Source organism: Dunckerocampus dactyliophorus, chromosome 13 (assembly GCF_027744805.1).
Source record: "Dunckerocampus dactyliophorus isolate RoL2022-P2 chromosome 13, RoL_Ddac_1.1, whole genome shotgun sequence".
Taxonomy (NCBI): Eukaryota; Metazoa; Chordata; class Actinopteri; order Syngnathiformes; family Syngnathidae; genus Dunckerocampus; species Dunckerocampus dactyliophorus.
Genome location: NC_072831.1, coordinates 30,456,024 through 30,474,521, shown reverse-complemented (window position 1 = coordinate 30,474,521; position 18,498 = coordinate 30,456,024). Strand labels below are relative to the sequence as shown.

Below are 18,498 nucleotides of genomic sequence, written 5' to 3'. Positions count from 1 at the left end.
GAAGCTAGTCGCTAGCCAGCTAGTAGCTAGCTGCTGTGGTGTGGCAAGGTGTCACTACACCACTAACGTAATTCTTGGGCGTAACAATGTTAATAATAATAATAATTTTATAAAAGCTTTTTAGCTAAGGATTGTGGATGATGGGCACTTTTTTTAAGTGCAGTTTTCCTTTAAAACAGCCACAGGATGCCAGAACAGAAATCATTTAATTCTTTTTTGAAAAACGTGTTTTAGCGCAGGGCAACTTTGGACATCATCGTGACATTTTTTTTAAATCTTGATGTTTATTAGTTCAAAATACAGATTAAAGCAAGGAACGGTGCAGGTCATTGGAAAATGCTTGTTTGTGCGCCCCCCCCGGGAATGTGACATCGCGTGAAACGCAGCAATTACAAGAACAACACACGCAGACAACTTGGCCTTGACAAAAGATAGTACTTTACAGTTTCAGTGAGATTAGCGGTTCTAGTTAGTAAGAGATACTTTCTAGGAGTCCATTTGAGCAACTAAGCTGATGGCTTTCTCACTGCAGTATTTCTCCATCACTGCGTTCACACTTACCCCCTCACACTCTACTTCTATTGCATACCGAGGTAGAGCAATCTCTGAAGTGTCTTCCGCATCAAACGCTGTTACTTTGAGTGGTTTGTCAGTCAGAAGCCTGCTGAATTCTTGGCAGGCACCTTTGTCCCAGGAGCATTTAGACAACTCAAATCCGCTCAGCGAGCACAAGAAGGCTTGAGGAGCGACCTCCAGCAGATCCAGAGGCAGCGGCCTGACATCTTGGGCGTCGACGTCCGAGTTGTTCCCATAGTCGATGAACACCACATTAACGCAGTCACCCACTCTACTGATGACTTGAGCTCGATACCAGTGGTGGTCCACAGAGTACAAAACCAGGCAGGGACTCCCAGGAATGAGAGTTTCCAGGAACTTCTCATCCAGCTCGGCTTTTCCTGCCTCCTGGGCAAGGCTAGACAGCTGCTTGAGATCCTTTGTGTTGGTGAACTGGCACCAGAAGAAATTGGGGTCCACAAGACAAGAGGCGTAAACCATCTCAGACTTGTTTTTGGAAATGTTTGGCTTTTTGTACTTGGCAATGTTTGCATTTACTATGGGCATCCTAGAGTGTGTCTGATTATTAAGGGGAGATTCCCGCTCTTCAGTGGTTGGTTTCCAGTATTTCTGCATTGCTGCATTCACAGACAATCCTTCACACTCAACTTTCACCACATGATGAGGAAGAGCAATCTCTGAATGGCCTTTAGCATGAGACACCGACACTGTGAGGGGCTTATCAACTAGAAGATTGTAGAAGTAGTCATAAACTTCGTCCTCCCAGGAGCCCTTGGAGTCATCGAATCCATCCAAAGTGCACAAAAAGGCCTGGGGGGTGTATTTCTGCAGACTCTGAGGCAGGGGTCTGACATTCTGGGGGTCAACGTCAGCTTCATTCCCATAGTCAATAAACACAACGTGGGCTTTGTTTTCCTCATTGCTCAGGATCTGTGCTCGATACCATTGGTTGTCTGTGGGAAAGAGTGCAAGGCAAGGACTGCCTGTTCTAAAGGTCTCAAAGGATGAGGGGTCCAGCTCTGCTTGCCCTACTTCCTGTGCAAGGCTCGCCACTTTGCGAAGGTCCATTGGGTTGGCAAATTGACACCAGAAGAAATGAGGTTGCACGATGCATGACGCATAAACCACCTCTGTTTTGTCAATATTTGGTTGCCTGTATGAGAATGCTTTGGCACTTTCCTTGATGACAATCACGTTGGACTCCATGGGTTGTGGCGGGGTGGCCTCTCGTATCGTTCCAGTCTCACACTCGGTGGAAATCTTGGCTTTCCAATATTTCTGCATGGCCTCGTTTACATTCATATTTCCACACTCAAGCTTAACTGAATGCTGAGGAAATGCAATCTCTGAATTCTCTTCAGCATTGAAAACGGTCACTCTGAGGGGTTTATCAACGAGAAGACTGTAGATGTCATCATAAACTTGATCTTCCCATGAGCCTTTGGACTCTTCAAATCCATCCAAAGCGCACAAGAAGGCCTGAGGAGCATATTCCAGCAGAGACTGGGGGATGGCCCTCACATCTTTAATGTCTATCTCAGACTCGTTTCCGTAGTCCACAAACAGAACACAGACCATGTTGTCTGTCCTCCGAATAACTTGAGCTCGATGCCACTGGGAGTCACTGGAGAAGGGGGCAAGACATGGACTTCCGGGGTTCAAAGTCTTGGGAGAAGTTATGTCTCGTAGGGACTCTCCAACTATCTGAGCAAGTGTTGACACTGCGTTCAAGTCTTCAGTGTTGGCGAACTGACACCAAAAGTAACTAGGCCCAACTATGCAGGAGGCATACACCTCCTCAGATGTGTAAGGAGAAACATTTGGCGTCTTGTAAGCAAAGCTCTTCTCAAGTCCTTTGGGGCACTGAGGAGGGCAACATTGAGCCATTGCAGTGTTTTGTTGGTTCATTTGGAGCATATCTTTATTGTCGTTAAGGGTGATATTTGAAAGTTCCTCTTCAAGAGTCTTTTGAGGGCCACACTCCAGTATTGTCGCCAGGGTTGTGTTTTGTTCTTGTGTTCCATTGCTGCTCTGCTCAAGCATCTCCCGTAGTTCTGATATATACACAAGTTCTTCAGTTAAAAAGTCCTCATCCTGTCCAGGAGCCTCCTCTTTTGAGACCTGGTTAGCTTGCACAACTTGATGAGACATCGCTTGTTGTTTTACATTTGCTATCTTCTCTCTGACAATGACGTTTACATTCAGCAACCCGTCAAACAGTTCAACAATTAGCTTCCCTCCATCCCCTGTTGACATTACAGAAATAGTCAAAGTTGTGCCAACGGCATGATCTGCAAACCACTGGTTGACCTCCTCTGGTCCATCCCCTGGAACGCCAAAGAGTCCAAGAGGAACCGCAAGTATTGGGACAGACCTTGTGATGCTTGCACTGGCAGACAAGGGGAGAATATCAGACTCGTTCACTGTGAGGGTGTTGCCGTAGTCCACAAATAGAATTTTAGGATTTGGAGACATTTTCACCACTTGACCTCTATACCACTCGTTATCTGTGTACCTAGCAAGGCAAAGAGTGTTGAGTCTGATGAGGCCATCTCTGCACTGAGACTTGCCAATGACCTGCTGAACATCTGCCATCACTTTGTCAAACAAATGAGAATTTCTGTTTAGCTGGCAGAAGAAGTGATGCACCGTCTCCGATGAGGTTATCCACACTTTCTCTTTTCTGCCTACCTCCATATCATACGTGGAATAAAGATACGTATCCACGGGGACTACAGGGAGGGCTTGAACACATTTCTGGGTAAGCAGTTTGCAAGCACTGTCGGATGACGTTTCGAGATCTACCACATTAACCAGTTGGCCTTCTTCATCAAAAGTTCTGGCTTTTACGATGCATTTGATTTCACACTTGCCAGATTCCACAAACATTTGAAACTCAGCTGATGCAGCATCGGTCCAGGCGGTATTAGTTGCAGTCTTCGGGCTGTCTAAGCAACACTGAAAGGCCAGCATATCAAGCTGCAAGAACGCCGGGTCAATAGTGTGTACGTCCCTCAGGGGTACTCTCTGTGTCGCACCGTAATCTAAAAACTGCACCTCAACTTCGGGGGAGTGGCGACTCGTGACAATCCTCGCTCTGTACCACATGCCGTCGTCTGGGTTTCGGACAACGCAGGCCGACTCAACAAGGGGCAGAGGGTGGACGGAGGCATACTGGTCTTGGAGACCTTCCATTATCAGTCTCAATGTTTCTTCATTTTCAGTTTTTTGACACCAGAACTTGTGCGGACCTTCAATGCAGGATACGTTTACCTTGAAGGTGCTTCCCACACAAAACCGATCTTCATGATGAAAACTTTGAACCTTGGAAGTCAAAAGACACCTATTGGTGGGTAATAGCGGTTGGGGATGTTCAAGGGCATCTCGGTCACTGGGACCAGAAGTGGGCGCGGCGTCTTCTCGGCTGTTAACCGGTCCATTCTTGGTAATGGCCAAGGTTTGCCTTTCCACGTTTTCAACATTTAAGTTGACAAGGTTGTGAAAATCAACACCTTGCTCTTCTTCTGCAATGAGATCTGATGGGGGTTCAATCTGAATGTTCAACGGTCTTTCAGTCCCTTCAGTGGCTACGAAAAGCTCTACTTTCTCCAAAAAACAAGTGTTCATGCACGTAGCATTTGGGCTGTACAGCGTGACATTGTAGGCACCCTCACGTGTGGGCCGCCTTTCAAGCCAGGCCGCAAACGTGTTATTCAGCAGTAAGGACTTCAAATATTCAATCTGGTTGTCTGTCCATCCACTGCCACCATCCTCCACACCGTGTAGGGAAAAGCGATATGTGACCACTGGCATTCTCAGAAATTCTCTCTGCAGAGGTCTGATAAGTCCCACGGGGACAAACTCCATTTTCCCTTCATCTATGCGCACGACTTGTACAAGCTCATCACCGTTTAAGATGTTTTGCTGTAGCAACGAGCGATGCCATCTACCGTTGTCTCCTCTGGTAGCGCACGGTTCTCCGGTGGTCTTTGGCTGTTCCTCTCCAGGGTCCGAGGACTCCTCATAGTACTGTTGGATCTCTTCTGACAGCCTATTGAACGATTTTGCAAAAATTTGTAGTCTGCAAAATACGTTATGGGGATCGATTACTTCAGTCACATTAACCGTTTCAAGTATGCCACAGAGCAGTTCTGGGTAGAAGTACTGTTCGGTCTTGTACAGGACACCGACATTCAGACTCCTCTGCATCTCATTACAGGTGACGGGTGCATCTTCTTTGGATGGATGCAGATATTCCAGCACAAGTCCTCTACACTCATCTACTGGAAGCTTCCTTGTAGCCCCAGAGGCGCACATTTGCTTGGAGATGAAAGGTATGTCTAAGAGAATCGTCCTGTCTGGCATCAAGACATGCTGGACCACTGCGCTCATTGTCTTTCCAGGAAGAGACATCAAAAACTTTGCGGCTTCCTCGGGCCAGTTCTCCTTAAGAGCGATGACGGTGGCCAGGATACAGGATTCGATTTCAGGAGGGAGGAAGAAACTGTCACTCTGGCCCCATGCTAGAGCGTCCCAATTGCTGACGTGGGGCTGTCCTTGGTCAATAAGAAAGACATGGCAAGTCTCATCTTGGATGGACATAATGCGAGCCCTGTGCCACTTGTCACCGATGCAAACCAGACACAGATCGCCCGATTTTCCTTCGGCTCCACAAAACATTCTTTTAGGGAGTTGGATCTGCTCCTTCATTTGCTCGTAGGCATGCTTCCTGCCCAATTGCATGCTGACCCACAGTTCCACAAGTCCACATTTGGGGTTTGTGTTGACTCTCTTGATGTCAACAGTTACTTCTGAGCCTGGTGTCGGCAGCCCGGGAATTGAACACATTGTGGGGCTTAAATGACTCTGGAAAGCAATGGAATATTAAACTAAATCAGACTATTAATATTTGATAGTTTTAGTTGACATTGATAGTTTTAGCTTGCTTATAAGCTCTATCACAGGTATTAAAACATTATAGAACAAAATGGCCCTATTATAAAACAGATTACACTTCAGTGCTCAAAATTTCAATGTAGTGCAGTGTTTGCCATACATTCATTTATTTATTTGTGGTGGCCACAAATAGCTTTGGTTCCACCTGTTTGCCTTCGCTCATAAAACACAATGGGACTACAGTAATCCCTCTTATCGCTGTTAACTGGTTCCAGACCCAACCGTGAAAAGTGAATTTCCACAAAGTAGGATTCTATTCATTTTCTATGCCGCTTATCCTCACTGGATACTGGAGCCTATCCCAGCTGACTTCGGGCGAGAGGTGGGGTACACCCTGGACTGGTTGCCAGTCAATGGCAGGGCACATATAGACAAATAATCATCTACACTCCCATTCATACCTATGGACAATTTAGAATCGCCAGTTAACCTAACATGCATGTTTTTGGAACGTGGGAGGAAACCGGAGTACCCAGAGAAAACCCACATACACACGGGGAGAACATGCAAACTCCACACAGAGATGCAAAAGCAAAGATTCAAACCCAGCTCTTCCAGATCTCCTGACTGTGTGGCCAACATGCCAACAACTCAGCCACCGTGCGGCACTACAAAGTAGGATTCCTTATTTATAAATATATATATATATATACAGTATGTCACAAAAGTGAGTACACCCCTCACATTTCTGCAAATATTTTATTATATCTTTTCATGGGACACCACTGAAGAAATGAAACTTTGCTACAATGTAAAGTAGTCAGTGTACAGCTTGTATAACAGTGTAAATTTACTGCTCCCTTCAAAATAACTCAATACACAGACCTTAATGTCTAAACTGCAGGCAACAAAAGTGAATACACCCCAAGTGAAAATGTCCAAATTGGGCCAAAAGTGTCAATATTTTGTGTGGCCACCATTATTTTCCAGCACTGCCTTAACCCTCTTGGGCATGGAGTTCACCAGAGCTTCACAGGTTGCCACTGGAATCCTCTTCCACTCCTCCATGACGACATCACGGAGCTGGTGGATGTTAGAGACCTTGTGCTCCTTCACCTTCAGTTTGAGGATGCCCCACAGATGCTCAATAGGATTTAGGTCCGGAGACATGCTTGGCCAGTCCATCACATTCACCCTTAACTTCTTTAGCAAAGCAGTGGTTGTCTTGGAGGTGTGTTTGGGGTCGTTGTCATGTTGGAATACTGCCCTGCGGCCCAGTTTCCGAAGGGAGGGGATCATGCTCTGCTTCAGGATGTCACAGTACATGTTGGCATTCATGGTTCCCTCAATGAACTGTAGCTCCCCAGTGCCGGCAGCACTCATGCAGCCCCAGACCATGACACTCCCACCACTATGTTTGACTGTAGGTAAAACACACTCGTCTTTGTACTCCTCACCTGGTTTCCGCCACACACGCTTGACACCATCTGAACCAAATAAGTTTATCTTGGTCTCATCAGACCACAGGACATGGTTCCAGTAATCCATGTCTTTAGTCTGCTTATCTTCAGCAAACTGTTTGCGGGCTTTCTTATGCATCATCTTTAGAAGAGGCTTCTTTCTGGGATGACAGCCATGCAGACCAATTTGATGCAGAGTGCGACGTATGGTCTGAGCACTGACAGGTTGACCACCCATCCCTTCAACCTCTGCAGCAATGCTGGCAGCACTCAGGCGTCTATTTTCCAAAGACAACATCTGGATATGACGCTGGGCACGTGCACTCAACTTCTTTGGTCGACCATGGCGAGGCCTGTTCTGAGTGGAACCTGTGATGTTAAACCGCTGTATGGTCTTGGCCACCGTGCTGCTGCTCAGTTTCAGAGTGTTGGCAATCTTCTTATAGCCTAAGCCATCTTCGTGTAGCGCAACAATTCTTTTTTTCAGATCCTCAGAGAGTTCTTTGCCATGAGGTGCCATGTTAAACTTCCAGTGACCAGTATGAGAGAGTGTGAGAGTGATAAAACCAAATTTAACACACCTGCTCCCCATTCACACCTGAGACCTTGTAACACTAATGGGTCACATGACACTGGGGAAAGAAAATGGCTAATTGGGCCCAATTTGGACATTTTCACTTAGGGGTGTATTCACTTTTGTTGCCTGCAGTTTAGACATTAAGGTCTGTGTATTGAGTTATTTTGAGGGGACAGTAAATTTACACTGTTATACAAGCTGTACACTGACTACTTTACATTGTAGAAAAGTTTCATTTCTTCAGTGGTGTCCCATGAAAAGATATAATAAAATATTTGCAGAAATGTGAGGGGTGTACTCACTTTTGTGACATACTGTATATATATATATATATATATATATATATATATATATATATATATATATATATACACACACACATACATACACAGTCAAACCTGTCTTAGCGGCCACCTTTATAGAACGGCCACCTGCCTATAGCAGCCACTGAAAATCACCCACAGCAAATTTACATGTTATAGACCCTGTGTATAGCAGTCACCTGTCTAACGCAGCCAGCGGCCACCCATTTTGTCTCCCTTGGTCAATATCTGACTGCATATAGCGGCCAAATTACCAACTCAAGTAGAAGGTTCATGCACGAAAAAGTTTCATTTTTCAATCAGTGAAGCCGTCGTGTGTAGACTTTAATTACTTAGTCCTAGCTCAGTCACAATCATTCACAAGATCCACACAAACTGTCAGTTGTTCCACATAAAAAAGCCTTCTTCTTTTGAGCTTGCTATTTCCTGGTCAAACATGTAACTTTAAGAGCATTTGCACCAAAACATGACCGCAAATTAGGCTGGGAACAGGACGTGCTCCCAGCAACGCTACAATAAAAAAAAAAAAAAACATCTGCTGGCATGCATGCGGCAGCGGGAGCAAAACTGAGTTCGGTTGTACTTAATTGAAGTATTTTAGAATGTACTCATTATTTGTTATTTTTCATCAATCCTCATCCACAAATCCATCAAAGTCCTCATCTTCTGTATTCGACACAAACAAAGCCGTCTTCTTTTCCGTTCGCTACTAGTCTGTTAACTTGTCAGTGTTATTCAGCTCCGAAGCAAAGAAGGAAACTTCTGTTGCTTCTGCCAACTTTATTTATTGAACGCGGCCACACACACATCTCGTCTCTCCTTCCTGCTTGCCCACAAGGCAAAGGTTAAACAAGCCCCACTACATAGCTGTCCAGCCAATGCCTGTAAGAAATGACACCGTTTATTTCCTGGTGTGCACTGGTCAATACTGTAACGCCGCTTGTTGTGGGGAAGGAAAGACTCACGTCACCGATGCACTTTAATGGCTTTATTAACAGCGGAGAACACTGCAGGACTTTACATCCACGCCAACATAAACACACTTCCCAACTCTCTCCAAACTCACAGCTAGCACTGAGCCTAGCTCTCCTGCTCGGGATGCCCACCGTCACTTCCCGTCACTTCCTGATGAACTAAAGCTGTAATGACACTCTGCCGTATAAAAAGTAAAATATAAAAAACAAGCGTAAGACATTACTAGCACAGCTTTGTTCTGTGGGTCGTGGATATATTCTATCAGTTATTATTAAGCCTCTAGCTTCCTTTTAGTAAGTAAAAACCTTGGTTATGATTGCACTACATTGTCATGTAGACCTACAAAGTACACTTGGAAGAACAAGAGGTGAATAAATGTATTGCAACTGATGTGAAACTGATGAGGGGTAGGATTAAATAAGCTTTGCTTCTTCCTACTCCTTTTTGGACATGCAAAATTGTGAAGTGTACTATGTGATGTGCTACTGTTTGACTCATGCATGTTCAGGATTAAAACCATGAACCATGATAATAACAAGCCTAGTAGTGTTGTACAACTTTTATCCGCAGTCTGCAGTGCCCTCTACTGGTCAACATTATTATTTTTTCCCTTTTTTTTTTCCTCTACTGGTCAACATTCAAACTGGACGCCAACCTGTCTATAGAGGCCACCTGTCTATAGCGGCCACTTTTGCAGACTCCCTCTAGTGGCCGCTATAGACAAGTTTGACTGTATTTCTCCAAAAAATTAAAGGAACACTTCAAAAACACATCAGATCTAAACTGGGGGAAAAATGATCTTGAATATCTTTCCTGATAATAAGTGGGTGATGTATTAGTAACAAAATGATGCCACATAATTTGATAGAAATGAAAATGATCACCCTATAGAGGGGGGAAATCAAAGACACATATACATATATATATATACATATATATACACATATATATATATATATACACATATACATATACATATATATACATATACATATATAAACATATACATATATATACATATATACACATATACATACATATATATACATATACACATACATACACACACACAGACCCTTTCCAAAAAATTAGAATGTCATGGAAAAGTTGTTTAATTTCCATAATTCCATTCAAAAAGTTAAACTTTCATAGATTATAGATTCAGGGCCCACAATTTAAACAATTTCAAGTCTTTATTTGTTTATTTTTACGTAATTTGGGCTTCCAGCTCATTAAACCCACGAAAACAGGAATTCAAAAAATTATAGTACTGTGAAGAAATCAGCCCAAATTTGGCAGGGCATGAATGTTTTAAACTGAGTGTCACACACTAATCATCTACTAAACATCTACTACTTTTTTTTTTTTTTTTTTTCAAAATGGCGCCGCTTGAGTGGCTGCCAGTTACAGCAGCTCTGTACTTTTCTTCCACCTTTTAGGGTTTTGTATAGTATTTTAGTTTTCTTTTTACTTTTTTTTGGTCGCATTTTGTCGAGTGTGCAGCTATGGAGGTTAATATTGTTACTTTTGTAATCTGCGCCTTGATGCTCTTTGAACTTTTCAGTTCAACTGTGGGAAACCTCTTCAGCCACAGCTCCCCATTCAACCAAGGCTCCATTGTTTACACCCGGGATCAGCTGTTAGCCCTGTGCCACACACCCCCTCTCTGCACGGAGAGGCCGGAGATCCCCAAGGAGCTGCAGAGGAGGAGAAGAGGATGCAGGTCGGGAGTGAAGTGTAAGAAGCGGAAAAGACGGTACAAGCCATGTCTACCGTCTGTCATCATGGGGAACGTAAGATCTCTCCCCAACAAGATGGAAGAGCTAACGGCGCTGACCCGACTGCAGAGGGAGTACCGGGAATGCAGCCTCATGTGCTTCACGGAGACGTGGCTGAGTGAGCTTTCTCCGGATTCACATGTCGCACTGGACGAATTCCAGTTGGTACGAGCGGACAGGAATGCAACGGAGAGCGGTAAGAAGAAGGGAGGGGAAATCGCTGTGTTTGTGAATGATAGATGGTGCCACCCGGGACACATCTGTGTGAAGGAGCAACTGTGCACCAGAGATGTGGAACTGTTAGCGGTTAGCATGCGGCCGTACTACCTTCCGAGGGAGTTTTCACATGTTATTGCTATGACTGTGTACATCCCCCCCCTCAGCGGTCGCTGCTGCAGCTATAGAGCAGATCCACACCATCGTCTCTCAACTTCAGAACCAGCACCCCCAATCCCTCCTCCTCATCTCCGGTGACTTCAATCATGCTTCCCTGTCCTCTGCTCTCCCCACCTTCACCCAGTATGTCAAATGCCACACTAGAGACAATAAAACGTTGGACCTCTTGTATGCAAACATCAAGGATGCATACACCTCATCCCCCCTCCCCCCGCTGGGTCGTTCTGATCACAACCTCGTCCATCTCGTCACAGACTACACTCCAGTAGTGAATAGACAACCCCCTGTGAAGAGGCCTGTGAAGCAGTGGTCTGAGGAGAGCAGTGCTAGGCTCAGAGACTGCTTCCAGACAACAGACTGGGAAGCGCTCTGTAGTCCCCATGGCAGTGACATTGACAGCATGACGCACTGCATCACAGACTATATCAACTTCTGTATGGAGAACACTGTGCCCTCCAAGGTGGTGCGGTGTTTTTCCAACAACAAACCCTGGATGACCTCTGAGATCAAGGCCCTGCTGAACAAGAAGAAGAGGGTCTTCAACTCGGGGGACAAGGAGGATCTGCGCAGAGTCCAGAGGGAACTCCGGCATAAGATCAGGAAGGGGAAGGACTGCTACAGGAGGAAACTGGAGAAGCGGCTGGAGCAGAATAATGCCAGGGAAGTCTGGAGAGGCCTGCAGACCATCACAGGCCATGGCAAAGGAGTGGGGAGAGACCAAGCCAGTGGGGACAAAATCTGGGCAGATGAGCTCAATCTGTTTTTCAACAGATTTGAGTCTGCCCCCCCTCCATCCCCTACCCACTCACCACTCTTCACCCCTACATCCACATCCCAGCCATCCTCTACCCCCCTCTCCATAACTGATGATCAGGTGAGAAGTCAACTAAAGAAGATCAAGGCAAGGAAGGCCCCGGGACCGGACGGCATCAGCCCAAGAATCATCAAGGACTGTGCTGACCAGCTCTGTGGAGTGTTAAGGCACTTGTTCAATCTCAGCCTGAGCCTGGAGAAAGTCCCGGCCCTGTGGAAGACCTCCTGTGTGGTCCCGATACCAAAGACACCACGTCCCAAGGAGCCTAACCACTTCAGGCCTGTTGCCTTGACCTCTCACCTGATGAAGACCATGGAGAGGATTATCCTGCATTATCATCCAACAACTGACTGCATGGATTTTAGACTACCTCACCAACAGACCACAGTATGTGAGGCTCCGTCACTGTGTGTCTGACATGGTGCTCTGCAGCACAGGTGCCCCTCAGGGTACGGTGCTCTCCCCTTTCCTCTTCACCCTCTACACCTCGGACTTCACACACAACTCCCCACAGTGTCACATCCAGAAGTTCTCCGATGACACAGCCATTGTTGGTTGTGTTTCAGAGGGGAATGATCTGGAATACAGGACGGTCATCAGGGACTTTGTCAGCTGGAGTGAGCTTAACCAGCTGCAACTCAACACCAGCAAGACAAAGGAGATGATCATTAACTTCCAGAGGAAAACATCCCACTTCACACCGGTGAACATCCAGGGAGCGGACATAGAGTTGGTAGACAGCTACAAATTCCTGGGTGTTCACCTTACCAACAAACTGGACTGGTCCGTCAACACCCACGCCCTCTACAAGAAGGGCCAGAGTCGCCTCCACCTGCTGAGGAGACTGAGGTCCTTTGGTGTGTGCAGGACTCTCTTACGGACCTTCTATGACTCTGTGGTGGCCTCAGCCATCTTCTATGTTGTGGGCTGCTGGAGAGGGGGCAGCACGGACAGGGACAGGAGCAGGATAAATAGACTGATCAGGCGAGCTAGCTCTGTCCTGGACGGTCCTTTGGACTCCGTGGAGGAAGTGGGGGAGAGAAGGATGTTGGCTAAGCTGACATCCATCATGGACAACACCTCTCACCCGCTACATGACACTGTTGTTTCCCTGGGCAGCTCCTTCAGCAGCAGACTGTTACACCCACGGTGTAAGAAGGAGAGGTTCCGCAGGTCCTTCATACCGACCGCTATCAGGCTCTACAACACCTGAACCATTTTTTATTCACTATGTCTATGCATTGCATGCATTGTCAATGACTATGCATTCTTTACTTGTGTACATACTTGTGTATCTTGCTTGCTGCTGTAACAGATGAATTTCCCTGCTGTGGGATTAATAAAGTACTACTACTACTACTACTACTAAACTCAAATCACCTGCACAGGCTTCCCCAGATGTCATTAAATTGCTTCAGTTTGGCTCAATTGTCTCAATTGGGTTCAATATGGGGAAGACTGCAGACATGACAACTGGCCAGAAGACCATCATTGATACCCTCCATAGGATGGGTAAGCCACAAAAGTTCATAGCTAAGGAGGCTGGTTGTTCACAGAGTGCTGTGTCCAAGCATATCAATGGAAAGTCTAGAGGAAGGGCAAAATGTGGCAGGAGAAGATGCAACAGCAAAAGAGATGACCGTGGGCTTCAGCGGATTATCAAACAGGGAAGATTCAAGAATCTGGCAGAGATCCAGAAAGAGTGGAATGAGGCGGGAGTCACAGCTTCAAAAACCACCACATTCAGACGCATCCGGGAGATGGGCTACAACTGTCGGGTTTCTCGGGTCAAGCCACTTCTGAACCTGAGCCAACGTAGGAAGCGTCTCCACTGGGCCAAGGAGAAGAAGGACTGGACTGTTGGCCAGTGGTCCAAGGTCCTCTTTTCCGATGAAAGTAAAGTGTGCCTTTCATTTGGGAATCAAGGTCCAAGGGTTTGGAGGAAGACGGGTGAGGAACAGAACCCAAGCTGCCTGAGGTCCAGTGTGAAATATCCACAGTCCGTCATGATTTGGGGTGCAATGTCCGGTGCAGGTGTTGGTAAACTCTGCTTTCTTAAATCCAAGGTCACCGCAACAGTCTACCAGAATGTTTTAGAAGACTTCATGATTCCTTCTGCTGAGGATCTGTATGGAGATGCAGATTTCATCTTCCAGCAGGACCTGGCCCCTGCCCAACAAAGAAGAGCTGACAGCAAGCATCAAGGAAATCTGGGCTTCCATAACTCCCAGGCAATGCCACAGGCTGATTGCTTCAATGCCACGTCGCATCGAGGCAGTGATTTAAGGCAAAGGGATTCCCAACCAAGTATTGAAGATTGACATATAGTTTTGAAAGTACCATATTTTGATTGATTTGATGTGATCCTAACTTCTTTCTTTTTTTTCCTGCAAAAACTGAGAAGTAAATGGTGATTTCTTCACAGTATTCTAATTTTTTGAATTCCTGTTTTCGTGGGTTGTATGAGCTGGAAGCCCAAATTACGTAAAAATAAACAAATAAAGACTTGAAATCGTTTAAATTGTGGGCCCTGAATCTATAATCTATGAAAGTTTAACTTTTTGAATGGAATTATGGAAATTAAACAACTTTTCCATGACATTCTAATTTTTTGGAAAGGGTCTGTGTATGTATATATATATATATATATATATATATATATATATATATATATATATATATATATATATATATATATATATATTTGTATATGTGTGTATATACATATGTATATGTGTATATGTATATGTGTATATACATATATATACAGCCAAACCTGTCTTAGCGGCCACCTTTTATAGAACGGCCACCTGCCTATAGCAACCACTGAAAAATCCCCCGCAGCAAATTTACATGTTATAGACCCTGTGTATAGCTGTCATCTCTCCAACGCGGCCAGCGGCCACCCCTTTTGTCTCCCTTGGTCAATATCTGACTGCATATAGCGGCCAAATTACCGACTCAAGTAGAAGCTTCATGCACGAAAAAGTTTTGTTTTTCAATCAATGAAGCCGTCGTGTGTAGACTTTAATTACTGAGTCCTAGCTCAGTCACAATCATTCACAAGATCCACACAAACTGTCAGTTGTTCCACATAAAAAAGCTGTCTTCTTTTGAGCTTGCTATTTCCTGGTCAAACATGTAACTTTAAGAGCATTTGCACCAAAACATTACCGCAAAGTAGGCTGGGAACAGGACGTGCTCCCAGCGACGCTACAATAAAAAAAAAAAAACATACGCCAGCATGCATGCGGCAGCGGGAGCAAAACTGAGTTCGGTTGTACTTAATTGAAGTATTTTAGAATGTACTCACGTTATTTTTCATCAATCCTCATCCACAAAACCATCAAAGTCCTCATCTTCTGTATTCGACATAAACAAAGCCGTCTTCTTTTCCGTTCGCTACTAGTCTGTTAACTTGTCAGTGTTATTCAGCTCCGAAGCAAAGAAGGAAACTTCTCCTGTTGCTTCTGCCAACTTTATTTATTGAACGCGGCCACCAGAAACTCACGTCGCCGATGCACTTTAATGGCTTTATTAACAGCGGAGAACACTGCAGGACTTTACATCCACGCCAACATAAACACACTTCCCAACTCTCTCTAAACTCACAGCTAGCACTGAGCCTAGCTCTCCTGCTCGGGACGCCCACCGTCACTTCCCGTCACTTCCCAATGAACTAAAGCTGTAATGACACTCTGCCGTATAAAAAGTAAAATATTAAAAACAAGCGTAAGACATTACTAGCACAGCTTTGTTCTGTGGGTCGTGGATAATAACAAGCCTAGTAGTGCTGTACAACTTTTATCCGCAGTCCAACAGTGCCCTCTACTGGTCAACATTAATTTTTTTCCCCTTTTTTTTCTTCTACTGGTCAACATTCAAACTGGACGCCAACCTGTCTATAGAGGCCACATTTGCAGTCTCCCTCTAGTGGCCGCTATAGACAAGTTTGACTGTAAAAAAAAAATATATATATATATATATATATATATATCTTTGAATGTGTCTTCTGAAGGCCTTGTATATTTGTATTTGACTTTATTTAGCCATTTTTATGCTTGAAAATGCTTAATTTAGGCCAACAATACAACAAAATGTTAACAACTGTGACAGAGCGACTGCATCTGTGAACGTAGCTCAGAAAACCAAAAAAGAAGCAACAGAAGAAAGTTAATTTGCATTTTTAAACACACTTGTTTTGTTTTTCAGGTTTTTTGGTAACTTTGTCTCCCACAGCATTTGTTACATGCAAATGCATCATGGACAATTCTGCAAATTAGATGACATCATATACCCTCGCCCCCCTGCAACTTGCCACCACAAATAGATTTTTAGCCCTGTGGGAAACCCTGCTGTGGTTATATTAGCTTCTTGTGTGGGATTAGCTACAAATTGACTTGACAGTCATAGTCAGAGCTACATAAAGTCCTATTACCAAACTGACCCAAATATAAGATAGTATGTTCGCCCGCGTAAAGTCTTCTGTTCAGGGTCAATTTAAATTAGTGTCAAAATGGTAGATATTGTAACAATATTTGAATAAATTACTACTAAATCATAAATACAGGACACAGCGTTTTGCATGTCAAAACACAAAAGCTTTAGTTTAATACATGCTGCCATTCAGTGTTCATTTCGGGAACTTTTTGGCTCACTCTGAAACATAACCAAAGACTTGACTTTAGAATAATGTCAACTGTTCATTCATATGAGTTGACTGTAACTGCTAACTCTAGCTAAAAGATGATGAACTAGCAAGCTCACTTACCTGAACTTCTTCGTAAATGGCAGCACTTAAACACACAGGAAGCGGGCTCACATACAACGCGATTCTTTCACTTTAGGTCGCTTCAAAACATTCCGTAAGGAAGTAGAACGAACGTAATGTTCGTGTCTGTTTAAACAGCAGCTTTTAAATGGCCCTCCTTCTTCTTTTTATTCTTCTTCTTCTTCTTCTTCTTCTTCTTCTTCTTTTAGTTTAATGGCGGGTTGCAACCATGACTTTAAAAGGTGCATACCGCCACCTACTGTACCAGAGTATGTAACATGGGCCATATACAGTATCTTACTTCATACTAACTTAGATAATGAGGAGACTACTTATACTACTACTAATAATAATCCTAATAATAATACTATAATAAAATATTCTAATAATTATCTATATTCTATTATAAAATCCTGTGTCCTTCAAATATTCTATCACTGCCCTCTGTATATCTCTTAGCCCCTCCCCACCTGTTCCTAAGATACCCTCAATGCTCCATTCCCTTCCTATCTTCTTAATTCTTTTCCTTAACGTTACACGTTCTTCCCTATATCTCTTGCAGTGTAGTAATATGTGTTCTACGTTCTCTATACTTTTGCATACATACATACTTTTGATTTACATTTCCCTACCAAAAACATCTTGTCATTTAACCCGGTGTGATTGAGCCTCATCCCAGTTAACACTATTTCCTCTTTTCTGTTTTTTCTCTTCACCCCTTGTACACTGATAGATTTTTGTACTTTAAAATACTTTCTCCCGCTACTCCCCTCATCCCACCTATTTTGCCATTTCTCCATCATTTGTTTTTTGATTATTGCCTTTACTTCGCCTTTACCAGCAGGTATATCTATAATTTCATTCCTTCTAATTCCCATTTTAGCCATTTTATCTGCCACCTCATTCCCCTCCACCCCTACATGTGCAGGCACCCAGCAAAATCTTATGTCTATTTTTAACATGTGTAGTTGGAATAAGTTTTGATGTATTTCTAATAATAAATCCTCTCGACATGATTCCATATTTTTAATACTATATAATGCTGCCAGAGAGTCCACACAACGTAGCACTCTATCTGCTTTTATTTCCTCTATCCATTGCAAGCCTATAATCATTGCCATCATTTCTGCTGGATAAACCGAGAGCTGGTCAGGTAATCTTTTAATGATGCTATAATTCATTGTTGGTACATAGATTCCAATCCCCACCTTCCCTTCTTCGCTTTTTGATCCATCTGTATACATATCTAAGTAACTATAATATTTGTTTTTGTCCTTTGTCCTTTTTCACTATCTTTCCATTTATTTTTTAACTCTGTTATATATATAGCTACTTCAGGTTTAGGAAATAGCCAGATAGGAATATTGCTTATGGGTGTAGAATTATTAATATGTATATTTTTTATGTTATATTTATCTATTTTATCTTTAATTACCCACCCAAAGCTATTACTTTTTGTTGTGTTATACTCCCAACATTCCTCCATCACATCCTTGGCCAGATGTCCATGCCTACATCCCTTAAGTCTACTCCAGGATGCCAACATAAGTTGATCTCTTCTCAGGTCATACGCTACTTCTCCTAACTCAACCTGCATTGCTTTCATTGGTGTTGATGTGATTGCACCTGTACTTATCCTAAATGCTTTGTGAATATTTCTTTCTATTTTCATTAAATGTGTTTTAGCTGCAGCTTCATATACAAAACTTCCATAATCTATAGTTGTTCTCATGAAAGCTCTATATATAAACATTAGTGACTGTTTATCTGCTCCCCACTCCTTACCTGTAACAGCTCTCATTAAGTTTATTATCCTCTTACATTTCTCTTCTACCTTTTCCACATGGGTCTTCCATGTGCCTTTCTGATCTAGCCACACACCAAGGTATTTCAAATGATCTACTTTTACCATGTTTTGTCCATATAGCATCA

At 43.7% G+C, this 18,498-nt stretch overlaps 1 protein-coding gene across 2 annotated transcripts; it reads right to left on the bottom strand.

Moving 5' to 3' along the window:
- Nucleotides 1-484: 484 nt before the first annotated feature.
- Nucleotides 485-16,898, bottom strand: LOC129192569 (tudor domain-containing 6). 2 transcript variants are annotated; one of them, XM_054796726.1, is made up of 2 exons: nucleotides 16,567-16,895; nucleotides 485-5,442 (listed from the first exon to the last, which is right to left on the bottom strand). In XM_054796726.1, exon 2 carries the CDS (start codon nucleotides 5,422-5,424, stop codon nucleotides 487-489), a length of 4,938 nt encoding a protein of 1,645 aa, XP_054652701.1. In that variant the 5' UTR covers nucleotides 5,425-5,442; nucleotides 16,567-16,895; the 3' UTR covers nucleotides 485-486. The 2 variants fall into 2 exon arrangements, 1 of the variants encoding a protein (XP_054652701.1); XR_008573444.1 differs by lacking the exon at nucleotides 485-5,442 and adding an exon at nucleotides 14,571-16,454 and having other exon boundaries at nucleotides 16,567-16,898.
- Between the last annotated feature and the right edge of the window lie 1,600 nt (nucleotides 16,899-18,498).

Excerpts from the sequence above, each read along its gene's own strand:
- LOC129192569 (XM_054796726.1), bottom strand. The coding sequence starts at position 5,424 with ATGTGTTCAATTCCCGGGCTGCCGACACCAGGCTCAGAAGTAACTGTT.